Source organism: Dromaius novaehollandiae, chromosome W (genome assembly GCF_036370855.1).
Source record: "Dromaius novaehollandiae isolate bDroNov1 chromosome W, bDroNov1.hap1, whole genome shotgun sequence".
Taxonomy (NCBI): Eukaryota; Metazoa; Chordata; class Aves; order Casuariiformes; family Dromaiidae; genus Dromaius; species Dromaius novaehollandiae.
The window spans coordinates 41,240,760-41,268,380 of record NC_088130.1 but is presented as its reverse complement, the minus strand read 5'-3'; the positions used below and the strand labels follow the sequence as shown (position 1 = coordinate 41,268,380).

The following is a 27,621-nucleotide window of genomic DNA, read 5'->3' as shown; positions in this document are numbered from 1 at the left end:
GTTGCCGCTGCCGCCAGAGCCGAGCCGAGGCGGCAGCCGTTACCCGGCGGCGCGGCCTCAGGCCGTGAGGCGACTGCCCGGAGCGGCGGCGACTCACATTTCCCTGCCGCAGCCTCCAAGTAGGTTATGACACCTCCTTACCGGTTTAATTAGTCTTGTCTTCCTTCTCCAGTCCCGTGTCTGGGGGAGTCGCAGACCTGGCTGGGGAGGGGAGCCGGTGAGGGCGCTGCGCGTGGTCTGTCCTCACTTCTGAGCTGACAGAAATGGGGTTAAGCTTCTCCCTGGAAACTGCGCCAGAGTTAAACGCCTGGTTCCTGCCTCTCGTAACACACAGCCCCACATATCCCAGCCGCGCTCCGCACACAGGGAACTGGAGCCCTGAGCCCTCCCTTTGTTCCTGCCCTCACGAGCCTCCCGCGGGCCGATCTCCATAGCTAAGAGAAATGGAGAGCGACTCCCGCACCACCAGTGGGGCAGCTGCAGCATTTTCAGGCGTGGAACACTGGAGAGTGAAACGTTTTTGACCCCATTAGCCGGAGGAAAGAGATGCACGTTTGATGCACTTCACTGATGCACTTCACTGGTTAGAAGGGCACGGTGGCCTCACTCCCATTTTGAATAAAATGGCCTCAGTGGGAGCTTGAAATGCCCCTTCTTTCTGCCTTAATATTCTTAGAGTTCGTCAAATCAAACATGCAAGGAAACACAGGTTCTACTACATCCTCAACAGATTTATGCAGCAGACATGTGCCAAGCTGTTCACAACCTGAGCAAAAGCAGAATTCTCCAAGAATGGTATATTTAGAATGAACTAGGAAGATACCCAAGAAATTTAAATGGTAGCTGAGGAAGGATTTCTTACTGCACTTTTTGACTTAAATGCTTGCATTCCTCCTAAATTTTTATTGGATTTAGATCAGAGTAAAAAACTCTGTAACAGAAACAGGCATTTATTAATTTTGAAAGCTACTTTGAGTCAATTCACCAAACTTTAGCAATCTGCAGATGCCAACTGAACAGACACAGCTGCTTCATCAAGGAATCCACTCCCTAAAAGAAAAAGCCATGAACATTCATTTTCCTTTTTCAAATTACTGTGAAGGGGCAATAATTAGATCTAAATGTATCTTTATTAACACAATGTATGTTTACAGCTTAAATAGAAAATACATACTTTGTGTGTTTATGCAGGGCTGTTTCTCTTTTTATATTCAATCGTGAGAGAATAAATAATCAAGTCAATAACAAACAAAAACCCAAACAAAACCAGAAAGCCAAACAACAGTTTTGGGAGCTAACAGACTACTACTATAAGCAAGTATCTTTAGCAAATGCAATCCCAATTTGGTAATATTAAGGACAGGGAAATTAAACTAGTAAAAATATTATAGTCTTGCTTTACAATTTTAAGAACATTAGAAACTTTTAATATTTAAAAGCTGACTAGGAAGGAAATAGATGAAGTAGTAAAATGAATATATTGAAACAGACTATGGCTTTCAGTGCACAAAGCAAACAAATATTCACTAATGTGTTAAGATCTTCCAAGAAGAGAGAGTTGAGACGACAGTACTGTAGGTTTGCTGTTTCTTGTTTTGATTTTTAAACTTACTTAGGACTTCGTGAAAATTCTGGTGTAAGGGTTTTTTTTTTCTTTTTGACCATATTCCTCAAATAAGTTGTGCTTGTCTGATCCAAAACCAGATTGCTGCTCAGGTTTAGTGTCATCCATAGCAAAACCATTCACTCAAACATATCACCCAGTGTTTAATAATATATCGAGTAGGTATTTATATATACAAACCATTCATTTATGACATCAAAAGCCACACAAATATTTATCAAATTAAAATGTTTATTAGTACTGTAGCTGGCACAAAAGGAATTTATGATCTTGGTCTTTCTTTCTTGCCTTTGTACAAGGCCAATAGAGAAACATTGGCTACTTTGACAACCTTGAAGCGAACTCCAGGAATATCACCAACAGCATGACCCTTCCGACCAAAACCAGCAACCAGAACTTCATCGTTTTCCTAGAATTAAGCAATTATCAGATTGTTAAAAAAAAACGTCAGATTTCATTCAAGTAACAACTCAAGAAGTTTAATGCTAAAGTCAAGACCTGCTTTCATAAATTTACATGCACATGTACAATGTAGTGTAACTAAACGAAGAGCTTGCTGAAGAAGTCTCAAGCTTGAAAATTCAAGCTCAATTATTTCGCAGTCCACATTACTAAGCAGAAAAGCATGGCAGTTTTCACATGGTTAGGATCCCCCAAAGCATAGGGCCAATAACATAACTACTTCTGAGCACTGGAACAGTTAATAGTAGTAGTTTTAGATGCAAGCTGCTCACCTCAATGAAGTTCAAGCAACCGTCGTTGGGAACAAAGGCAGTTATTTTTTTGCCGTTCTTGATCAGCTGGACTCTAACGCATTTTCTGATAGCAGAATTGGGCTGCTTAGCTTCCACACCACTGAAATTACAAAGTAATTGCTTTAAAATCATCAATATACTAGTTCACAAAGCTGTAAGAAACTCAGGTTCATTTGCAATAGCGGTAGAACTGTACACTAGCAACAATTTCTTCAGAGAGCTACAGAAAGTCCTAGTCATCACAAGTTTTGTACAACTGAACTGTTAGTCCCTACAAGCTACAGCTAGGCACTGTTTCATTTACTAAATGGGAAATTCCCAGGCACTGGAGCACCACTATCTTTAATGCTGAACTGTCAGGAAGGTCCCTAGCATGCTTTTGACCTCTCCCCACTAAAATTCTCCCAAACAATTCCTGGGCATAACTTAGGAGTCCAAAAATTTCAGGGGCTACTTTCAACAGGGCTCTGCACCAAGTGCTCTCTTGGGCCCTGGCAAAGAGAGTTTCCTAGCACAGCTGTGGCTGATCCATGCCAGTTAGTGCCAAGAATCTCCCTGGGCAGTATATTACTCTATAAACGTAACTACAACATACTAGTCTCCTCAGCCTACAGACACAGTTGCAATAATCAGGTATAAGATGGATGCCCTAACCTGTCTTTTATTTTCATGTTTCTGGCACCATCTAGGTTGTAGCAGTAAACATCTAGCAGTAAAATAAACAATAATTCTGCAGGGAAGCTGTCATCCATCCAGTGGTAGCGGGATGGAAACTATTTTTCTTCTTTGGGGAACTCTAGTACTGTTACATAACCACTTCTAAATTTAAAATATTTCAGTTAGCTTAGCAGATAAGTCCACCAACCCCCTCCAAATCCCACAGTTTATCTTAAAACTCCCAGTATAATCTGATTTATAATGTTTCCTATGAAATCTGATTTCTGACATCTGATATAACTGGTTTAGCTTTAAAATAGAAATCTAAATGTTAAAATTTCAGTAACTAACCTCTGAACATTTGTAATTCTTTCCATGTATCATTAAGTCTTCTCTCAGCAGCTTTCTTCTTGTACCAGTCTAAGATTATAACTACTTTCTAAAAATCATATGCCCATGTTAAAGGTGTCACTTTCTTTCCAAAGAAAGGATACTTCTTGAGGATATGAATCAGCATATCTATGGCTGTTCTGAAGTAAACGTACATTCAAAATAATTCTTGAGAACTACAGGAAGAGTTCATGTAAGGCAGCACTTGGCTTTTTTCAGAGAGAGGATTCAGAGAAAAGGATTAGCTCTTGTTACAGTAGAATTTGAATTATGATCTTTAGAAGTGATTGTAAACAGCAGAAACCAGCTATAGAACTAGTATTGCTGTGCATAATTACCAGAGACACAATAAGAAAGTCAGGGTTTTTTTAGAATGTTTTCAAAGACGCAACCGACAGAGCCAGCATTAGAGTGGCAATCATCAGTTATGGCAGCTGCACTGACACGGGTTGAGAAGATGCATGTCGGTGGTGCGGTCCCAACCTCTGGGTCTCGCAGACGAGAGCTTGGATTTCACTTACACTTTCTCCAGGACGATGCCCTTGGCGTGGGAAGCGCCGCCGAAGGGGTTGGCCTTCAGCGCCGTGCCCAGGTGGGCCTTCTTGTACTGCTTATCGTGCCACTTCTGGTCGCGGCGGTGGCTGCGGAGCTTGCGGGCGGTGCGGAGCCCCCGGCACTTCCCTGCAAAACACGGGGCGGCCCCGGCGCAGCCAGGGTTTACGAGGCGGCCGGGCCGGCGCGGTAACGCCGGCGAGCGGCCCGGGGCAGCTCCCCGCACGGGAGGCGGCTGCGGGCGGCCCCAGCCCCGCGTCCCTCCCCCCCGGCCTCGGGCACTTACCCATGGCGCCGCGTGGTGCTGCGAGCCCGGGCAGGGAGCGCCCACAATGCACCGCCGCGCGGCTCCCAGCTGCCGGCCCCGCCCCCCCCGCTGTCCGCCCCGCCCCGCCCGCTCCTGCGCTGCGCCGTCCCCGCCGGAGCCTCCGGAACTACGGGAGCGGGCAGCTGCCCTGCCGCCGCTGCCGGTAGCTCAGCAGGCCGCCAAGGCGGAGCGGCCTTCGGCGCCGGGGGGGGGGCGACTACAGATCCCAGCATGCCTCGCGCGGCACCCGCCATTTTGGCCCTATTCTGCCCCGCTCTCCCTGTGAGGGCTGTGACGTCAGTCCCGAGGCAGGGGCGCGAGGATGCCCGCTGCTTCCCAACGGTCGCTTGAACCGTCGTGTGGGAGCCCGTCGCTTATAGGCGCAGGGGAGCCAAAGGGGACCGGACTGCAGGCACCTGCCATCCGAGAGCGAGTCCTCTGTAAGCAGCTATGGTGGCAGATTTATTCGCAGCCCCCTCCTCCACCACCACCACCACCTTCTCCTCCTCCTCCTCCTGAGAGGAGGGAGCTGCCCCTGCCTGGCCTGCCCGCTGTGCTGTCCTGGCTTTCTCACAGGCTCTCTCCTTTAATTGCTGGAGGGAATGGGTGTGTATTGTCACGGCTCTCTCCCACTACCTGTTTCATAATCCCAGAATTTTTTTAGCAGTTGCTATACAACATACCCTGTCTGGTAATGTGTAAAATGCTTTCGGGGTTTCCTTAAGTTCCTCTTTCATCTGACAGAACAGAAAAAGAGGAAAAGGAGCATTAGTGATGTGATTATGTTGGCTCACATCTAGGAGTGTGAGTTGCCATTTTAATGGCAAATACTTTTTTTCAAATCACTGATTGAGTGTGAAACAAACACAGCAGTCTATGACTGCCATTGTTATATTTTCTGAGGGAGCGGAGAAACTCCATTGTTGGGACCTACCTTTGCAGTGGTGTAATATAAACAGATTTTTTTTCCCCCCTCTCAAGGTAGGCCAAGAACCAGTAGCCTCATTCTTTACAAGTTTGCTAGTCTCTGTCCCCACAGAACAGTTTGCAGTGGGGCCTGACTGTGTACAGATATTTCTTGGGATAGAATGGGGTTCTTTGCGGTAATTAGGAAGGGAGGGAGGAAGGAGTCTGATTTATAACAGGATTAATTTCTGTAATATCCCAGACATCATGATGGAAATGAAAGTTGAAAGGCCTTTGGGCAGATTAGTTGCCCAGAGAGAGGGTTTTGCTGGAACTGAGACAAACTTTTGTTAAATATTAAGACTCACTTTCTATCCATGCTTGCATCCTATTTCAGGGGTAAGTTCATTGTGTATGTATCTAAACCAGATGAACACTGAGTGTCTTGAGGTATAAAAATAGTAATTGCATATTAAGTGCCTATACCTAGTCAGTGGTTGCCATCTACTTTGGTTGAGGCATGTTATTTTATAAGCTGCTCAGTTCACAGTGACCTGATGTGTCATCTGAAGGCAATGGTAAACAATGTTGAAAATAAATCATGCCATTGTCTGCCTGAGGAGATGCTAGCCAAAGAGATAAATTATCTATGTTTAAAACTATGTCAGCAGTCTCATTCGTTGCATGCAAACTTAATGTGTATATAATCATTGCGGCATCAGGCAGAACAGCTGTCATCTCTAGGTCTCCATTAACATTTATGTAATCATTCTGTTTGACAGAGGGTTTGCTGGACTGTGGTGACACATTCAGGGATGTGTGAGAAGCCAGGAATACTGATTGTCTAACCTGTCAGTCTCTATGATCTTTTGCTTCACAAGCCTCACAAAACTGTAAGTCCCTATACCAATGATAACTGCTGACTGCTTAACTACCTTCGTGCAAGATAGGTTTGGAAAAAAAAAAGCAAGGCTTTAAGCACAATAAAATTTTCTGCTGTGTCTCCCCTCTGGCTGTAGTGTACTTTGCAGTAGAAGTATTTGAATTACCACTATCTTCAGGAAAACAAAACAAAACAAAAAAAACAAGTAGTAGCTGCTTTATCATCACAAGACTTAAGTTGTGCATGAAGAGTGATCACTAGTGAAAATGTATTGCCAGATAGGGAGAAGATAATGATAAAACAGCTGTTTAATCTTATTTGAAATATTAGCCAGTTTCAAACTACCATAGCTCATCTTGTAAGATGTAAACAAAATTGTTAAATTCCAGTTGACTGTGTCCTTTGGGAAGTTCACAGAATATATTTATGGAGTAGAATGTTCAAGCTTTGTCCACTGTGTATGTATATAGTTGAAACATAGTAAGTGAATGACCAGACCTTGCTAGCCTGTTTCATTTCAGTGTAAGACAAGTAAATGTAAGTAGTGATTGGTCAATTGAATCTCAAGAGCTTCTCAAATTACATCTTGTTAAGTAAGACTACTGCATATAGGCTCTGTCCAAGAAGTTTTATTTGTAAACTCAGTAGTGTTGTGGAGATGGTCATTTTGCCATTATTCTTTACAAGAATGAAGTAAATATTTGGGATGACTTATTTCAGTGGATCTCATTTCTCTTTAGAGATTGTTTTCAACAAGTACTTTTGTGTCACTGCACTCCCCCATCTCATTTTTCAAGTGAGGATTCTCACATAAGTATCTCGATTCCTCTTTAAATTGGATAGAAGCAGTACTATTGAAGAAAAGCTGTTGAGAGATTTTAAGATTAGTGCATACTCTCTGTATCACACAAAGAGAAATTAATTAAGGTGGTAAATCCTTTTTAATAGTTACGATGCTAAAGCCGTTATCTTAATCTAATATCTGGAATGCAATAGATGAGCTCTTAATCAGTAAAGTAGGGCTGACTTACGTGGTCACATCAGCAGGTATCTTTGACATTTTTTGCTCACAAGCAAGAAAGTAGTGCGTGTGTGTCTGGGTGTGTATGTACATGGATATGTGTATGTGTGTGTACACATAGCTGTTCACAGGAGCAGATCGCAACTATCTCCTGTGTGGATATTTAAGTGGAGAAGGGCACAGTATGGATACAAGTTTCAGCTAAGCACTGGTCTGAGCTTCCTTTCAAGTGTAAGCTGTCCATACTGAATTCCTTTACCAGGATTCTGTTTCAGCTGGAGCGTTGGAGTTTCCTCCAAATCTGATCATAGGTTCATAGCTCTGTTCATGCATGTGGCCAGACTGGAAGTGAGCAGACTGAATATCACTAAAGTGGCACCTAATCCACCAGCAAATATCCCAGTCCTGTGCAGACACTTTGAGTTCAGGCTGCAGTTAGTGAGCAACGTGGGGAGAAAGCATGGTAGGTCATAGGGTAGACTAAAGCAAGCTGAACCCTCCACATTGTTGCATAGGCAAAGCAAATCCTTCCTCAAGAACTGGCTCATGGACTATGGAGAGCAGAGGAAAGGAGGATCCAATTTCTTCCTGGTGAAATTAGTCATTGGCTTCATGGGAAGACAGTGAGACGTGGGGGACTGAACTAGGAGATCCTGGATTTTGCTTTGATTTTGCTATATATAACATGATCACTTACAGATAAAAAGGGAGAAAATTTGAGGTAAGAAAGAGAAAACCTAATTAGAAGTGTAACAGCATTTTGCAAGCTAGAATAAAGCGTTAATTCAGAGAAGAAAAGGAAGGCAAAGAATTCTGGGGCAAAGGGTGTGGAAACTGAAAGAAAGACAAAAAGGTGAGTTCAGGAACAGAAAGAAGTGAAAGGAGAGGGGACTTGGAAAGATCATTTGAGGGCAGCTAGGGAGAAAGGAAGCAACCTTAGAAAGTAGCAAGGACTGATAGGTAGGGAATGATGTAAAATATTCAAGTCAAGGCCAGCCTTATGATTCCAGAGGTTTCAATCGAGCGTGTGCTTTGAATTTCTGGACAGAGGAGTTTAGAGAGTTTGTGCCTTGCCATCGTAAAGTAACACACAGCTGATGTATATTTTGAGAAGGCTGAATAGGACAATGGCTCTATGGGAGAGGTATCCCTGCCTGCAGCCCAGAATGACCTGAGTTCCCAGGACCAGCCTGCTGTATTCATAGTGATATGTATGGACCTTGACGTCAGTCTGACAATTTGAAAACCAAGGTGCTGTAATTCAGTGGACATGTAACAACTATTGTCCTACTTAGAGTTAAGTATAAATGCAATTGAGCATGAAGTTGGGTGCCCACAAACTGAATCAGCTCTGAAAAAGGGAAATGACTTTTGAATATTTGACTTCTAAGGTTCCTGTGCCTACTGTCACATCTGTAAAATGGGGATAATACTACTACTCTGAAGGTGTTATGAGACTTCTGTAAAATGCATGTAATTCTCAGGTTATCATGCAGAAGGGAAAATTTCAGATATGTTTTGAAACAGAACCCTTCCCTTCCTTTAAGGTTAGGATCAAGTATAAGTAAGAAGTGATTTTCAGTATAGCTCTACTGTGTTTTTGGAGCTTTGAGAGATTATCTGTTTTTTTTCTTACTTAACAGACAGCTCACATCCTGATACAATTTCCTCAAAACTTGTAATCTTCCATCCACGGGGACACTGCAATGTGCCAGTGTGTGCACAGTCAGTATAAATCTAAGCATATGAAGAATTTCTTCTGTGGGTAACCAGTGAAGTGATGAACTGGCAAATGTTGCTTCTGACTGGTTGGATCTGCTGTCTGTCACGTAGACAGGGAGAACGCAGACGCCCAGCTCCCTGCTAGACCAGAAGAACAGATGTGCTTGGTGTGGAGGGACTGACTCTCTTCTCAATGGAAAGAATCACTGCAATTAGGTTTTTACTTCTTTATTTCTATGTGGGATTCTCAGCGTCTGTGGAGCAAATGTTTGCAGTAGTGGATGGCAGGTCAGTAATTTAGTGCATTTCAACAAACTGTATTGGTGAAGTTGAGTGCATGTTTTAAATGTTGTAATTTAGTCATTTGTGTTGTGTGGAAACAGATTTGATCACAGTTTAGAGTGTCAGGACATGGTTTCAATTTTCTTTTCAGGTTTAAAGCACATGGGACTAATACAGAAATGAATTATTTTGAAACCTATATTGCGCTAAAATGTGATTTGAAATTTTTTTTATATATATGACAAAAATTGGATTAAAAGGTGTATTTTCTGGGGATCTGTCTTATATTCATTACATTTTAATGATTCTCTCACTGACTTTTCCTGCTCTGTGTAAAAACAGAGTTATAAATAGATTAACTGTGAAGGTGTGAAAACTATTCCAAGAAACATAGGTGCTAAAATGTTCTACTTCTGTAGAGTGAATATTTGAAGCATGGATTCAACATTGCAAAAAAAAATGCTGAAATTACTAGAGATTTGATTGATCATTGTTTATAGTGCTATTTCTTTCTTTAACAAAATGTAATTGGAAGCCCAAATCATAGCAATGGAAAGAGAGGACTTTCTAAAGCCAGGCGTTAGAAAAGCAAAAATAGCCCGAATTGAATTAGTTGAATCATGCCTCAAAGTCACTAATAACACATGGATCAAATATGCTGATGAAGATCAAAGCTGGCAATAAAATCTGTGCATTTAAGACAAGAAAGACATGTGGTGATTTGCTTAAGCTTGTATTAAGAGATCTGTTAGTCAGTTACTGATAAATACTATAATATGTTTTCATTCAAATAACTTATTTGCTGTTCTCCTCTGCCAGTTTTCAGATTTGTTAGTGTCTTCTTTATAACTACACTTTTCTGCAATCAGATCAAAATCTGAGAGAAAGAAATGAGGGGAGCATTACAAGAACTGTATTCTAGTAAGGATTAACAAATGAAGATGTGATCCTGATGCCAGTGATTTGAATGGATTTTTTCCCTTTGCATTCAGTGGGGGTGGGATCATATCTGTACAATGTCAAGCTGCCAGAAGTTCTATGAGCTCAATTTCTTTTTATGTCAAAAAAGAAAGCTTGAGTATCTTGTTAGTTCTGATCCAGTTCTTTTCAGACACAGTCCATTAAAGGTAGTGGTAGTTTTCCCTGAGTTGCAAGTGTAGACCAACCCCAATAGTTGATACATTATAAAATAATTATGTAAATCTGGCTCGCTTTGTTTCTGGCTCACTGTAGCTGAGGCTACCCAAATATGACACAGAATAGTTAAAATGTAGGATCTGTAAAGAAACATGGACTTTGTAGATATTTCTTAATGATATAATTTAAGTAGATACATTTTAAAAATAACAATTTTGGGGGGGAGGGGGATTCTTAGAGAGCTAGATTTTGCCCTAATTCTGATCTCCTGGGCTCATACATTTATAATCATAATAACTTCAGTGAAGTTATTTATGACCAATGTCCTCAGGATTACAGCCAATCCATTGCTACCCAGCCCTCAGCAAGCATTCATGTCTTTTAGCCATAACATTGTTTTTAATGCATTTGAAGGTTCACATGCTATTTTCCAATTAAATACTCCATAAATTATTGAAACGACTTTAGCAGCCAGTGAGGTAATTTGCAGCTGGATAATATTAGTAATATAGTGATAATTCTGGAGCAGTCAAAATACTACAGTGAAGTATATTTTTCCATCTGATGTAGTCTGTCAGAGCAGCAATATGAAGAATGAAATTAGGTACGAATATGGCTGCCTTTGAACCATTCAGCCTGACAGCGTGAAAACTGTCTATGGCCTCCTCACTCAATCACTCTTGAGTGCTAGGTTTATTCATTTGGTTCACTTATGTGGGCAAGGGCTACTCACATAAAAGTCTTCAAGGGCTGGAGTCTATATTAACTTTTTCAGATAAATAAGCCAGACTTCGTTATCTTATGTAGATGGATAAAGTTATCTGGTAAGAAGGAATTTACACTTCTTTATACTTATAATCTTATTTAATTGGGTTTTACATAGTGATTAGTCATCCCAGTGCTTTGTATTAGGGCTAAGCCAATTTCATTTGGATTCCCGACATACTCAGAATGGTAAATTCAACATAGAAAAAACATGACTGGATATATCTGGGCTGGTCATTTAAAAATTGGTAAGGAAATGCTATTAGTCATCAAAACATATGCTACGTGTACTACTGAAGTTGAAGTTACAGGGTAGAATGGCTGAAAAAGTTATAAATTTAAAAGTCTAGTGTACATTTCAGTAGGCTAAAAATGTTTTTCTTATTTGCAATTCTAGCCACTCTTTGCTGATAATTTTGCAGGAAGTGGAGAAGAAAGCTCTAGTGCTACCTAGTTTCCTGTGTCTCATAATTAACAGTTTTACATAAAAGTGAATTAGTATTTTTAATGCCTTGTTACTTTTCCATTTTTTTCATGCTTTTGTTCTGTGAAACTGGCTTCAGCTGAGGGTAAAAGGTCCTAGCTGCCAGAGATCACCTGTGAATTCCCCAGCTTGCCTTTTGATTAGAAAGGCTGCTGATTTGACAGCACGATGGTTATTGAAGGCCATGACATTCCTGTCATGGATAACATACATCTCTGACACCTCTGGGTTATGCATGTCAAAGGCCATTGACTGACCTGATAAAATAAACATGTACTTGTGCTTGCTCAGAAACGCTGAGGCAATCGTTCCCTGATGTCACTGATACACTGTCTCTGCCATAGCAATCCGGTTAGACTAAGAAAAGCAAATGCTGCACGTCTTCCCATGATGGCTCTCTGACTCCTTTCTCTGACAGGGTTTCATGCAGTGTGCAGGAGGTAAGGACGTTGTAGCTGGCACTGTTAATAAATAAGAGGCGCAGATAAATCCTTAGACTCCTAGGCAGCCTGCAGACTCATACTAAGAGAAAATAAACAGGAATACGTAAGTGCAGTTACTTCAGTTGCATGCCTCTACCTGCCTCTCAGATTGTGTTAGAAGACTGTCATGTGGTTGATAGTATTTGTCATACTGTGATACTTAGCGATCGTTCCTAGGTCACTTTCTCCACTCCATTCCTCATGAAAGCATGAATATTTCATTAGCAATGCACATTCATCTATATTTGAGCATCTGCGTGCTGGGGGAAGAAACCTGACATTTCTTCAGGAATAGCATGGCTGCGTGTTGCTGTGGCTTTAAATGTGATGTAAAGGAGTCAAATTGTATTGTCACAAGCTTCCAACCTGAGGTCACAGGCTGCGAGGAGGTTGCTTATGACCATGCTATTCAGGATATAACCCCATGGAGGTCTGCACAATGACTGTGCCTCATGTTCATTGTATGCTATCCTCAAGGCTTGATACTGCTTGTCAGTTAATATTTCTGGAGGTGGATTAACTGGCATTGCCATGATATCAGCCTTTTCCCAGATAGGAAGCTAAGTAATGACTTTTTTATTGATTATCGAGAAAAAACCCACCCCCTCCCCTTCTCAGAACAACATAAAAGCTTTGCAAATCCAGTGAGGGAATGAACTGGATTATGCAACTTTACATCAAACTTGTCTCATCCCAATGTTTTAGCCTGCACATTCATCCACTACAGCATGAAAATTTCCAAATTGGAATAATGGGCCATGAGCTTTTAACTACATGTGTAAATATAGCTAATGTTAGTATTATTAAATAATTAAATAATTCACATTAATATCTCTTTGGTGTGCCTCATTTTTATAGCTATCATCATGAAAAAAATGCCCAGTGATCTGTGTTGCCTCTTCTGGCCTCAAGGCACAATGTGTTATGAAAGAAGACTAGAAAGGAAAAATAATATGGGGTCAAATCACAAAGTGATCTTAGAGAAAGTTTTACCTGAGCAAGAAAAGTGAACGTGGTCCAGTTCAGTCATGTGTCATGATGGCCAAGTCTCTATGGCAAAAGTTGTTTTTCCTTGGACTGGACTCTTGGAAAAGTTGAAACCTGCTGTGTTATCTGAAGGTAGTATTCTGGCGTGGAATCAGGCTATAATCAGCCTTAAATAAGAACAGGCAAGAAACATGCCCAGTCTTTCAGCTAAGTGACAGTCTACAGCAGTTGCAGTTCCCAAGTTCCCTCTGTCCTTGCGGGTATAGCAAAACCATCTGCTCCTGCTCCTTCCTTGTGAAGTAATTTGTTTAAAAAAAAAAAAAAAAAAGGAGGAGAGAGAGAAAAAAAGGTCATGAATAGGTTCATTAGGGAATCATAAGGGAACTGACCGGTCTTTTGGTACTTACCTGTCAAAATAAGAGCTATTTCCACCCATCTCTGAAGGCTGCTCACTCTTGAAACTTCCACACTGCTTAGAATCCTCAGCACCCAGCACTAATCTCTGGCTTAGAAGAGGGAGGGGAGGATAGTGGGACTAATTCTGAAAGTACACAGCCTTCCTAAAGTCTCTGGGATTTAACAACCCATTGAGGAAAGAGTTGGGCTCACTGTATATAATTGAAACTGCCCAGCTGGTTTTAAACAGTGTTATGTTTTATACTTTTTAATACATAAAATCTTTGTAAGGTTCTCTCAGCTCTGCTTAAAGTCACTACTGTGGAGCAGCAGAGCTTAGCTGCCTTTTGTATTTTGTTATAGTTTCTCTGGAGAGTGGCTTCTGCTTTATTGCCTTTGGTTGCTGAAGGGACTGAGCAGCCTGCCTGTGGTCTAGAGAAAAGCTGTTCTTCAGGCCTGGTGTTTAGGGACAAAGTGACAAGCTGAAATAGAGAGTCCACTTCCCTTCTGTCTGTTTTGCCTTCTGGGCTTGAGGCGTTTGCAAGGAGACACAACAGATCTATTCTTGGTAGCACACAGAATGCACCAAAAAAAGAAAAATTCACTGGAGAGATGGATCAGAAGGAAGAGCCTCCTGCCCTCTAGAGCCATGAGTATAAACGAGACATTATGAGTGAAATCTGGGCTTTGCTAAAGTCAGTAATATTTTTATTGATTTTTAGGTGAGTCAGGTTCAGCATGATCAGATTCCCTGACTGCCAGAGCTGTGCTGACATGGGCAAACAGGGAAAGCTTTAAGGCTGATGTTTCTCCTTCAGTGGTGTTTGTTGTTCTGACTTGTGTGTATCTGCCATTAAGGATGCTTCTGTGACAATTAGGTTGAGGTTACTCCCACAGTAAGTCCTAGTGGGTAACGTAGAGCTGCTGCAGTCACAGATAACCCTGCTCTGAGGGAATCTCTTTAGGGAGTAGGTTCACCTGACCATCAGAGGGCTGCTGAGAGAGACCAAGGCTTGAGCCTACAATTCAAATACCTTACAATGCAATTTACATTTAAATATTCAAAACTGCTTGTGTTCCTAGTCCTTACAATATATTGGTCTTTGCATGTTCCTTTTCCTTCTGTGGTGGCTTTGAGAGCCAATAAGAAACAAAACGAGAAGAGAACATGGAAGCATGTTCTCAAATGAAGTGGCTGTGAGGAAAGTCCTGCACTCTGCTCCTCTGCTGTCACTTGTGGCCTGGAAGGCAGCAGAAGGCACTGTGCAGAAAGAAGTAGGGTAGTGTGTAGAAAGTCTTTGCAAAAAGATCTTCAGCTCTGGGTGCAGGAGACGGACCTCTTGGCCAGTTTTATCAGTTTTATTATTTACTGAGGAACACTGACAGTGAGCATGAGAAGTGGACGTATTTCATCGGATCAGTAAATCGATCCACAATAGGGAGCTACAGATTCTGAGGAAGCTGCCATGGTATGGAGGGGGGCAGGAAGGGCTGTGCAGGTGTTTCTTGAGACTCGAAGAATGGAATCTATTCCTAATGCAGAGCCTGGTTTCTTGGACTTTCTTTTTCTTGTCTTTTGCTGATGTAAATCTACAGGGCTTAATTCTCTAGATCAAGAAAACTGATTGTATCTACCCCAGCTGAAGACTTATCCCTAAATTATACAGAAGGAAAAAACAAAGTCTGAAAACTTCAGGACCCTGATAGTTGTTTGATACATGTTTCACTTGCTCCCTACCTTGCAATTGACTTCCATGGAATTTCGGGTTGTTTGGAACCTTCCTGAGTTATCTTTATATGGCTATATATCTGGGCTCAAGGCATGCTAGCATGGGACATTTGCTCTGTCCTGCAGGAACAACGTGTTGCTCCTTATCCTTACAGGGGCTGAGGAGGACACAGTGCCACCTTTGTGTTCCCCCACTTGTGGGCTGGAATCAGATCAGTCACTTTCTAATCTAAAACATCCTGAAAGTCTGTGTTAGCATAGCTGCTGCTGCTCAACGTCTCTGTGAGCAAGTACGACACACTAGTGATTGTGGAAAGGGACAAGAAGGGTCATGAAGCCTTTAGTCACTATTGTAAGGGTGTGGGAATGCCTGAGGAGGCTGATCCACCTTGGGGACCTCTGATACTGAAAGTACACTGGCTTTAGGATTACTTTGCACTGTTCATGTGACCTTAACCAGCCAAGGGTCTGAGTTATGTTTTGAACATTCTGTTGAATGAAACTTTACGAACAGGAGCTCTCCCTAGACTTAGAGAGATTAAACTTATTGCAGATTTTAAATTTAGATATTATGCAGTAAATATTTTTCTCCTTTCTTCTAGTTCACATGCATTTTCAGATGAAGATCTTCTGCAAAGAAATGGTAAGGCTTTTAGTGGGCTGAATGCCTGGATACTGGGTCTATTAGTGCAGCTGTAAGATTTTCATTCCCAGATGTTGCTTCTATTGTCATTAGTGTTGCTTCTGTCAAACATTTTATTAAAGTGTATCTTTAACAAGTACTCTTTAAAAGATTTGCCTGGTTAAAATAGTCATTTACTGACTCTGAGATATGTGAAATAAAGCAGTATTCACTCTTTGGAGCTGGGAAACTGTTCGTGAAGTAGTCTGTCACCTGTGAAACTTTGCATTCCTGGAAGCCAGTCAGACCTTTTAGCTTATTTGTCACAGGTTCACATCTTCGTCCAGTGCAGGCAAAGAAATTACTACTCATAGGTACAGGCTTTTGCCGTGTGATTCCATGCAACACCCTTCTGAAAAGTCAGCTGTATGAAGAAAGAAGCAGCCTCTTAAATGTGTGTGGGATGAATAAATAAATGTGTAGGCTGAATCCTGTAATTTTTGGGCACTAGAGTTCTCACAAGTAAAGGTGGCAAGATACTCAATGAAAAGAACATTGTACAAGTAAGGCAAATTGGGAAATCAGAAAATGGATGCGTTGAAGTCAGTATTTGCACCAAGTCGAATGTTTTGCAAAACAATCAAGTGGTCTGAAATACACATTGTGTGCAAGGATACTTATTGTTTTTCATCAGAACATGCAGAATTATGCTTTTATAAATGATCAATTGTTTTCTTTGTAGGCTCATAACACTTTCTTCCGCAGGTCGACGTTTTGACGGTGATGGAAAGCCAAAATTTAACGTAAATCAAGTAGGAATTACACAGGTAACATACAAAAGAATAGAATCTGTAATTACTTTTCACAGTGTTTTGAGATCTTTTAATTTGTACTGTTGTACTAAATATTGTATTACTTACAAGAAAGAGCCAACAAAGCTATCCAAATCATAGTGGTGTGATACTGATTTACGATCTCTAGTACAATACATCTGTTTTTCTGAGCAATGAGGTAAGACTTCAATTGGCATAGCTGGTGCTCACTGGCAATGGGTTTGGGCACAGCGTCATTCTGAAAGAACTGAATCCCATTGTCCATATTCAGTACAGTTCCATCTGACTGCAGTGGCCAGTATTTTGTTTATATCTTTTATATGCTTGGTACTAAAAGAATAGCTGAAGCAAAGCTGCTGATTGCTAAATTCAGTGGGAGTTTTTCCTCCATCCAGCCTGTAGGTTTTGTCAAAAACTGATGGCAAGAAGCTTTCCTGTTAAGAACCCTGCAAAAGACACAATCCGATGTAAATAATTTAATGATTAAATCGCTCTCTCCTGTACTTCTGAAGAAGACAGCCTTAGCATTTCTCCCAAAGACAGTCATAATGCTGTTGCTTGCTGTTTTTTGCATTAAGTTCTCTGACTATTGTCTTATCTTGCTTTCTGCTTGTTGCTGCAAGTACCTAATAGTTTTAATTCCTAAATCAGTCTTGTGCCATATGTAAGGTCAAGTATCAAAGGGGTCTTTCAGGGTCTGAGCTGGGAGACGATTTGCTAATCTTAACATCAAAAAAAAATCTTTCTTTAAGCTGAGACAAAGCTTCGGGGCTTAACTTCATCCCTTCTGGAGCCTTATAAGATGGTGCTTATGACTGAAACTCTTCTTCTGAAACTACTTCTCTTGTTTGTCCACGACTTGAACTTGCTCTCTCATATTACATGCAAGGCAGCGATGCAGACATTACATGCATTATCATACTCAGATTTGATGTATCTACAGATGGAAAAGAGTCTGTAGTGTCTGGAAATCTTAGCTTGAAATATGAAAATGAGGATTAAGTTTTCAAGTCCTTCCTGAGCTTTAACTCACTGTCTCAAGTTATATTGCTTCAGAGGCAAATCAGCCTCGTTTAGCTATGAAATTTGACTTGGATGGGTTAATCTTTTTCTGATGTCTACAGAGGACATGGAACCCTCAGTACACAGATATTAAATTTATAAATTAATGATTTTATAAAGGCTGAGGTCCATATTGAAGCCATCCTGCTTTGCAGCAGGCATTTCTCTGATTTTAAAGCCATCTGTGGCCAAACTGCCTGCAGGTAGATGCGGACTTGGACCTTTTCTTTCACCTGGACAGCTGTCTAATGTGCTTTCAGCATGGTCAACTGTATCCTTGGCCCAAGTTTAGTCCTTTTTAGTTTATTGCTGTCATGCTTAGAACTGCCCTAGTGAGTCTCCTTCTGGGGTGAGCAGCTTGTTATTCTAGCTTTGGTTCAATTTTTTATAATGGACTGCTCCACAGTGTGCTGGGATGTGATGGGGGCATGTTAAGAATGTGATTTACCCTAGTGACACTACACCAGTAGAACAAGTAAAGCTTATTTTGGCTCTCTGGCAAGTTGTGCTGGAGTTCGAAGCCTGTGTGGTTCTCCACCATTCCCAGGGTAGGAAGGGTTGGTCAGAGGCTTCTCTGCTTCCGCAGTTCACTACCACTGCAGCTGAGAACTGGCTTAACAGATGCTCTCTGAGTGCTGACCTCATTTATTCTGGTAGGATAGAGAATAATTACTGAAATGTCCATCTTTTGATACTGATCTTTTATGTGGTCAATCAGGTTGTCAGCTACAACTTGAGCAGGAAAGAACAGTTGGAAAGAGAATCATGGAGGCCGTTCACCCATAGCCACTACAGCCCTCTCAACGTCACAGTTAATGGCATCCCCTGCATTCTCTTCTGGGCCAAGAGGATCATGATTAAGTTTAAAAACCACACGCAGCTGGATTTGACGGAGAAGACATTTGGTGTCCATGCAACTGTGGATGTCGGAGATTCTAACTGCAGTGAAGACAGTGCAGTGTAAGGTGGCATCCTACTCTGCTAATGAAACTAGTACCCAGTAACAAGGCCAGTAAGTAACTACTGGAGGAACAAACCTTGTAATACGTGGTTTGGAGCCCCAGTACCTCAGGGGCAAGCTCCTTCTTGCAATGGCCTGATGCTGCAAGCAGCAAAGCAGTATGGCTTATATGCTTTCTGACCAGCGTTTCATAGGGCACACAGAGGTACCTAACTGTCTTCATCTCTTTCAGTGGTGTAGTCAACCCCTGCGCCAGCCAGTTTTGTGATTGATGTGTGTGAGGCTGGAGCTGTTGATCCCCTTAGTCTCCACTCCCTGTGGATAAGTGCTTGGGATAGTGAATAGCATATCCTGTGCTGAATGTGGGGGCTTAGAGGCTGGCTGTGAATGACTATGGGTGGTGGGCTACTTTTTCATAGTATTTGTGCCAATGGTTACCAGAAATAATGTAACCCCTTGGTTCAAGATAGGCATCTGTATCTAGAAACAGAACTAGATGTCTCAGAGTCCCAGCATGTGATTTGTGAATTGCCAAAGCCTGAGGGTGAATTCACTGCACGTTTCCATGTCACCTGAAGCTTCTCCAGAAACATGAAATTCTGGATCCCAGTCTGTCATGAATTACTTCAGCACAAACAGCTCAGTGCCTTGCTCCTACCAAACCAAAAAAGAACCATATTTTAAACTAACTGTTCCCCAAACCTCCAATCTAGTGGCGATACTTGAAACTTGAGGGTTTTTAATTTCCCTTTTGATGCAGCCAACCACTTCTCTCCTTCCATGTACTGTATTGGGTAACTTCCCAGTAGTCTGTCTGCTACTAGGTTGTTGATTCTACTCTTGTACCCAAGCATCTAAAAATTAGAGGGTGCGTACCTACTGTGTAGATGCTGAACATGATCATTGGATCTACCCCACAAATGGTATTTAAATCTATAATGACACACTGATAAAAATAACATGACCAAACCCAGCATTTTTATTTAGCTTCTATACAGTATGGTTCATCTGTAGGTCTAAGCAGTATTATGTCTTCCTGATTATACATGTAGAAAAGATAAGCTGAAGTACAGTGAAATTTTAGTGAGGTTACAAGAAAACCAAAAAAAAGGTTGAAAAAGAAGCCAAGTTTTTTTCTCTGAGGTATCATAGCATTTTCAGCATCAAAGCATCAAAGGATTTTCACCATCAGAGGCAGTTTCAATTTTACATTATCAGCAAGTGGATAAACGCAGCCTCTGATGCTGAAAATCCTTTTTTATTTGACTGCAAAGGTGAGTTTTGCCATGTGAACTCAGCATATTCTGAATACTACGATACCACGGAGAAAAAACTTGGAAGGATAGGTGGAAAATGGCAAGTGGAAAAAGAATAACATTAGTTTAAAAATAAAAACACAATACGTTAACAAACAGTCCTTTTTCTCTTCTGCAGTTCAGAGCTAATAAGCTCTTATTAGCAATGAACATAACTTCATAGAAAACGTCCTCATGTGAAAGTAAGGGTTTCAAAACACAAAGTGTAGTTTTTATAGTTGTCTATGAGGCTTCAAAATTCAGAAAGACATTTGCAGTGACAGGCTGCAAACATGCTATTAGTGTGTGTAAGGAGACTATTAAATGTCAACAGGTTATTCTGTCTACCTATCTGTTACAGTTACCTCTACAGTGCTTATGGTAGTATCAGCAGTATCTGGTTTAGTCGTGTCTGTGTGCTTCACTCTATAGATACAGAGTATTCTTCTAAGAAGTTAGGACTATGTGTTCTGTTCTATGTCTTATGTTGAAGTCTGGGAGATTATAGAACATACTATGCATAGAGGAAGCTGCAGGAGAGAGCCAGGAAGCAGAAAAATTGTATGAGATACCCTTGACATGCCTTTTATCATTGTTTAACCACATCTGAAGTTTGATCTCATAATCTCTGAGTCCAGCCACCTTATCTGCCATGTCTTCTGTCCCTTCTCTCTGTTTCACCCTGTCCCGATCCAATATCGGGAGGGTTTCGTTACGATCCCAAGGACGAGATTAAGACGCTAAAACCGGTCAAATATCATACAACCTTTTACCTTTATTTTCCACGAAGTGGGGAGAAAAGGCGTGGGGGGGGGGGGGGGGAAGGCAAAGAGATAAAGGGAACAAGGGTAAGGGGAAAAGATAGAGAAAAGTTGGAAAAGGAGAGAGGAAGCTAGCTACCACCACTCCGAGGCCGATGATGTTCCGCTGACTCCGCTCGAATCACAGCTCAAGCTGGGGGGCCTCCGACGAGGGACGAGGAGCAAGGGCCGAGAGAGGGAGCGAGAGGGGGGGGCCAAACAAAGAAATCCCTCGGCAATTATAGCTTTTTCAAATTGTTTTCCCACCCCTCACGTGGTAGTTCAGACCAATAGTAATATTTGGGTCTGGAGTCTCCTGCTTCTTACTGGGTCTCATCACTGTCCCTAGGTAGGCCGTTTACTGTTGCCGTTTCTGCTGACAGGTGTGTCTTCATTCTTGGGTCCAGCCATTAGCTCTCAAGGTCCTGACAAAAAAGGTGATAACTCCACCAATTAGCACTGTTTCAGCAGTGCACAGGAATGCAAATTGCTGGTAACGCCCTTATCATTCCCACCTGCAGCAGCTCTGGGCCCTTTCTCACTGTACTAGGGAGTGCGGCCTAAGGCTTCAGCAAATTTAGCCACTCATGCCAAGCAGGTTTTATAGAAGTTGTGCTAAAAACGGACAATAATTTACAGTCCAGATCCCAGAGTCTCTGCCCGATTGTGGTCTCGTTCAGTGCAGGCTTGGTGTGTCCCAGGTGGTCGCAGGGAGACCATCTCGGGGGTCGCAGCAGCCCAGTCCTGTTTCCGCCAGGGACAGATGGCTTGTTCAGGGTTGTGGCCTGCCTGTCAGTGCAGGCTCGGTGTGTCCCAGGTGGTCGCAGGGAGACCATCTCGGGGGTCGCAGCAGCCCAGTCCTGTTTCCGCCAGGGACAGATGGCTTGTTCGGGGTTGTGGCCTGCCTGTCAGTGCAGGCTCGGTGTGTCCCAGGTGGTCGCAGGGAGACCATCTCGGGGGTCACAGCAGCCCAGTCCTGTTTCCGCCAGGGACAGATGGCTTGTTCGGGGTTGTGGCCTGCCTGTCAGTGCAGGCTCGGTGTGTCCCAGGTGGTCGCAGGGAGACCATCTCGGGGGTCGCAGCAGCCCAGTCCTGTTTCCGCCAGGGACAGATGGCTTGTTCGGGGTTGTGGCCTGCCTGCACCCCATGCACCAAGAAATGTTTAAGGCAAAAAATTCATTCATCAGTCCGCCACACACCCACAGGGTTTTCTGAGCAGCCTCAAACTAGGGACATAGGTGCTAAATGCAGGAAGGACTTTGGTGCTTTGTTTGAAGCTGAGGTTGATGGGCTTTTTGCAAGGATCGAGACATACTATGTCTACTGAGGTTCTTCTTGTCCTCTGCTCTGTGAACACAGAGAGAAAAATGCTACCACTTCCCAGTGGTTTTATGATTTAATGTTCTGTGCTTTGCTGATTCAGGATACCTTGAGAAAATACTAGTCTCAGTGACTTCTGCATGAACCCTCTGAATGTACTCTAGACTCCTGACTAAGGAAGACATGTCTTATTCTGAGCCCTCACTAGGAGGGATTTGTTGGGACATTTGGCAGATTCCATGAACGAATATATGGCATCTCTGCTAGAGAGTATCAATTCACTAGAAACTTTGAGTCCATGTGCCCTATCAGCAGTCAAGTGTTAATCCAAGTCCTTGTGTGTAAAAACTATGCTCTGTGGGTAGGAGAATGGATAGTCTGGGCTCGTTAGACTCAGCATAATTGCTGAATGGAAGTTGTGGGTTAAGATTTTGAGTCAATTTACATTTGGCTGTAGCTAAGGAGAAAAAGAGAAAAGGTGGCTTTAATTTCCGTTTTGCTCCCTAATCTCAGGTTTAAGGACTGCTATAGGTTGTGCCAGTTGATTATCTGGCTGAGTGCTAACATGATGCACTGCCCTGTTCTCACTCTAGGAAAGTCCCTTAAAGTTCTCCCTTCTCCAGCCTTTTTTAAGACTATCTTCTGATTTGGCTTTAGATCAGCTTTCAAGCTGCTTTATGCTGCCTGATCAATGAAAAGCAGCTGGAGCCAGGAAAAAATATTTGGTCCCTTATGCATATCCATTTGCTCTATACATATTTTTATATATATGTACATAAAATATAATAATCCAACCTTTTTTTTATGCACCAAGTCATGGGTTAGGCAACTCAATTTAATGTCATACTTGCATGTGTCTAATCTTTAGCTATCTATGGTTTTTCTTTGTAATAAAACAAGAGAGCGTCTAGAAGCTCAGTGTTCTGGCTTATTTGACCCAGTGTTAGTCAAGATAAAAGAAAAAAACAAGATCTCTTATGAAATCATCTGTCTAGCTGTGCTTTTTATTTTTTTCAGCTTTAAGTTCTGAAGTCTTATAGGTGTTGCAAGTCACTTCACTGTGTTATGGTATCTAACTTAGCCTAAAGGGTTATGTCAACAGTAAAAATCTGTTATGCAAATAGTTTCTAAGAGGGAAAATATTGTTGTTAAGCCAAAAATTTCTATGCCACTTAATGATGTCCTGCTACAATGGCTTAGTTTCAGAGACAGTACCAAGATGGTAGAGTATGCATATGGAAACAATTAACCTGCCAAGGCCTTTCACTTTAGTAGCTTTCAGATGTCCATGTTGACTGTTCATAAGCTTTGTAGAGCTGCTTCACAATCAACATATTTATGTACCTCTAATGATGCACATGTATGAAGTTTGAACTCAAATACCATCTGCATTTGTTATGCTCTGGTATCTACAAAGATGCGGAAAATCTTGCTGCATACATATAGCACTTTCTAATAACGTGTAGGTGATAAATGACTAAGAGATATTACAAATTAGCTTGATTGAGTTGAGAAGGAGAGCACATATCAAGTGAACCTAATTACACTTATCAATAGGTGTTGAAAACAGTGGGATTTAAGTTTGTGTGGAAAGTTAAGCATGCAGTTCTGTTCTTTACTGTACAGTCTAGGCCTTATTCAAATTAACAGCTAAGCTACTGGATTTTGACGGAGTAAGATTTAATCATTGTAGTTTTTTTCTAGTGACTTCAAAGGTATACTGAGGAAAATGCTCTATGTATAACTGTGCTTAATCTTCTGTGCTGTTTTTTCTCTTAATATTTCTCAAGTTTTTATCCAGTTTGATATCACTTTGTTTTTGACCTAGGCTTTCTCTGAAGTTTGGTGACATTGGCAATCTACAGGGACTTGTTATTAGGTAAGTTTATATGATAAAGAAACTAGTAGACAAACAAATGTTAATATCTGCTGAATGCATTGTTATGCCTGTGCAGTTTGTTTCAAGAGAATTTGTATAGGCAAAAAAAGTTTGATAGAATTGTTGATTATAGAATTGAACCACAGAAGAGACTTGCATTTAATACGGCTGTCATTTGTCTGCCTACTTTGTTTTATTAAGGCATTTCCTTTTCTCTGTTGATTGTCCTACTCATGAGAAAAGATCAGGTCATCACTTTTAAATCGAACTTTCTCTTGCCTGAGATTTTTGCTAAATCTTGCTAATTTGCTAAATTTTTGTCTGGGAATTCTGCTGAAAGAACTGATAGTGTGGGCTGCTCAGGCATCAGACTGCGACCTACTTCATTCACTTCTCAGTGATCCAAGAAAACAGCATTGCCTGACAAATAATACTACATGTGATTATATGATTTATGCTTAATCAAGCTTAATTTAAGCTTAATCCAAGCATAAACTGAGTGTTCATACGTTTATATTGCTGTAACCTTCATTCTTCCACACCTCATCCACTCTGCCTACCTATTACGTCATGTCTAAAATTTAAGCTGTAAGCATTTTGGACTGTGAAACATACCCGCTAGTCCTTATTGAAGCTTCTAGTCCACTCTGGGACTCGGTGAAGTAATACAGAGAGAGTAATAAACATATGCTGTAGTGTATGTGACAGAGGAGAAGTTTACCTTATCCATATAAACAACTTGTCGTGAACACCACATTTCACACCTTAACCATTCAGGAAACAGTTCTCATTAACATCAGTGGAATTTATGCTGTTTACTTTGGATCGTGTTCCAAAGTGAGCTTTGAAGTCTTGAAGCAAAATGCCATATCAGCATATGAAACACATGTATGTGTTTCAAATCTGTATAACACATGTACAAGCTGAATTTTGAAAAATTTTCCATGTCTTTAATGCAAGTACAATGGCTACATTACATATATATTTTCCTCAGTCATTTAGGAGGAAAAAAAAAAAAAAAAAAAAGAACTTTTCTGCTCAGTAGCCAGGTGTCTGGGCAGCCACAGACCCAGTGGTATTCTCCCAGTGCAGCTTCATAGCTAGACATTCATAGCAGTAATGATATCTGTGACTACCTCACTGTGTGGGAGAACAGCGAGGTCCTTCAGCTGTAGCAACAGAGAACTCCAAATCACTTTCCAGACTCTTTTTTTTTTTTTTTTTTTTTTAAAAAAAAAAAAGCTAGAGCTTCCAGTAATATAAATGGGTGCAACTTTGGTAATTTCAGTGAGTCTTCTAAGATTGTTCAACATAGGAATTTAACAGTTCCAGCTCTTAGTTAGACCTGTTTTTTTCATTCATCTTTCTTCCCATACAATATTTTCAGATTCTTATTAACAACCAGTTATTACCAGCTGTCTGTTCAGAATTGGTTCAGTTTACACAGAGTGCAACTGCTTTACAACCACTCTGCGCAAGCAACATTTAATGCAAGCAGAATATATGCACCGGCAAGTTACTCCTACCACTGTGAACGTGTGAGCAGCTTGCAGAGATATGATGCACTCCTGATACCCAGCTCAGCAAACGATGTTTCAAAGCTCTGGGAAGTCACTTTTATTGATTTCCAGGTAATACCATGGAGTTAAACCAAATGGATCCCATAGGTAGACTGATGGAAAGTTTCGCGCTTCATGCCAAGAAAATGTTATGACCTTTCACATACAGCTTAGAGGATCTCCATGAAACATAGACTAGAAATTGAATGGAAAATAAGATTTTAAGTGTTGTACTGCTTTCAAAGGTGATGAAGGGCTGTATACTTTTTCTGTAGTCTCTTGGTTGGGTTTCCATTCAGTGTGGGATGTGAATATCACTCTCTGAATTACATCCCTGTGAGCTGGGCTCTTAAAACCAGCATCAATAGCAGCATCAGTCACTGAGCATGCGATTCATCTGACTTTTGATGCCTAGGAATTTTAACCTTTTGCCCTATTGATAGTTACCCCAGTCTGCCTCTAAAGCCAGTGGATAATTTCTCTGACTCATCTCGAATCCTTACCTTAGGACAATATTAATCATATTCTGGAGGTGCCTGTTTTTCTGACAATAAGTGAACTTAAGAGGACTGGACTAGGATGTCTCGGTTTAGATACCTAAATTAGAGGGGATGAATCTCACCCCAGATAGCCCACTGCCCTGCTGCACTGGACTCTGTGCTTCTGCTCTAGCTTACTATCACTACAGTGCATACAGAATGTCACTGTTTCACAGCCCCGAGCTGACTGTTCCACACATGATGAAGAATCTTTTTGAATGTTTACTGGCCTCCAATTTATTGACCCCTTTCAGGGGCAAGAAAAAAAAAGAAGCCAAAACTTGTTCAGAAAGAAAATATTTTAAGTGAGGGACAAGCAAAATGAATATATAAGTAAATAAATGCAGGGAAGTAGGTCTTGTGGTAGTGAAAACTGGAAAGGGGGGATGGAAGGAAAGTTGATCTGCATTTTCTTACTGTAAGGTAATTGCCCGTGGACCCATTTTGGTGAAGCAGACAGTCCAGTTCCCTGCATGCAAACCTGGTAAATGTCATGTCAGAATTGAAACGACTCTCCATCCTTTGAAACCACAAAGTAGAATGTACTGGTATAGGCCATAGTTTTATACAGCTTTGTGTATTTTAGCTTCGATCTGGTGATATAAATCTAATCTTAGGGTAGGCAACTGAGAATATTTCCTTGATTGCTATGCTTAAGTTCACACAATTTGAAACAGCGAATCTGCAGATTCTCAACAAATGATGGTGGAAATGCACTATAAAGGCACAAAGTTTACAATTAAATGTGACTGGGCTATCAAAAGTGATCATAGAAGATTTTGTTTAAAATAAAACTGCAAATCCTTTGAGCACCAGAGCTAAGGGGATTAGAATAACTGGCTGTTTCTAGAAGACTGACCTGGATAAACTCTTGATTGTTAACTTCAGCTAGCACTGCTAGGTACAGTTTTGCAATATGAAGACATTAGGTTAGGATGTCTTACTGGCTTCACGAACAAATTCATGGAGTAGTTTGTAATCAGGACAGCAAAGATTTTATTTAACTTGTGCCCTTTTGTTTTCTTTATAGATTCAAGGTTTTAACATTCAAGAAGGACATTTTGCCTATGCGAAAGACTGTGCATCCTTTTTCTCTCCAGCAATACTAATGGGTTTAGTTATGTCACTGATTCTGCTGCTGGTTCTTGCCTACGCTCTTCATATGTTGATCCACTTGAAATCTCTTGACAGGCATTACGAATGCAAGGCTTCTCCTGCCTATTTTGTACAAATGAAAGACAATGACATGGGGGATGAGAAAGAGCCTCTGAGAAGCAGTGGAAATGAATCCTATGAACTTAGAGACCAACAGTTCTGTAAAATCTATATTTAGCAGTATGCATCTCTCTCAGTGAAACAAGTGGTATTTTTTTCTGCTGGCACTGTTCCGTTTAGTTTGTGCGGATTTTTCACCAACTGATCAAAGGAAAAATAGGTAACAGACTGTTTAGCCAGTTACTGGCTGTTATTTATTGATAATCATCACAAAGATGCTTTGGAAAACAGGACAAGATAAAATAATCGCAGTGGAGTGAGAGAACTCATGTGGTGGGAGTTTATTCCTGTAGTACAAAACCAAAATGCATATCTTTAGGGGCAGCTCACCAAGTCCTGAAATGAAAAATCAATAATGGAACCTTTGAAGTTAAATAAAGTTACAAAAAATAATAAA

At 41.3% G+C, this 27,621-nt stretch overlaps 2 protein-coding genes across 6 annotated transcripts; one reads left to right on the top strand and one right to left on the bottom strand.

Annotated features, from left to right (window-relative positions):
- Positions 1-50: 50 nt before the first annotated feature.
- LOC112983654 (V-type proton ATPase subunit S1-like protein) lies at positions 51-27,621 on the top strand. 5 transcript variants are annotated; one of them, XM_064499954.1, is made up of 8 exons: positions 51-119; positions 5,974-6,084; positions 15,682-15,722; positions 16,467-16,528; positions 18,315-18,556; positions 23,801-23,851; positions 25,239-25,482; positions 26,980-27,621. In XM_064499954.1, exons 2-8 carry the CDS (start codon positions 6,053-6,055, stop codon positions 27,280-27,282), a joined length of 975 nt encoding a protein of 324 aa, XP_064356024.1. In that variant the 5' UTR covers positions 51-119; positions 5,974-6,052; the 3' UTR covers positions 27,283-27,621. The 5 variants fall into 5 exon arrangements, with proteins under 5 accessions (XP_064356024.1, XP_064356025.1, XP_064356022.1 ...); XM_064499955.1 differs by lacking the exon at positions 51-119 and adding an exon at positions 4,353-4,448; XM_064499952.1 differs by lacking the exon at positions 51-119 and adding an exon at positions 4,474-4,725.
- LOC135324205 (small ribosomal subunit protein uS12) lies at positions 1,838-4,383 on the bottom strand. The gene is made up of 4 exons (XM_064499959.1): positions 4,265-4,383; positions 3,948-4,107; positions 2,359-2,479; positions 1,838-2,033 (listed from the first exon to the last, which is right to left on the bottom strand). The coding sequence occupies exons 1-4, from the start codon at positions 4,266-4,268 to the stop codon at positions 1,887-1,889; spliced, it is 432 nt and encodes a 143-aa protein (XP_064356029.1). The 5' UTR covers positions 4,269-4,383; the 3' UTR covers positions 1,838-1,886.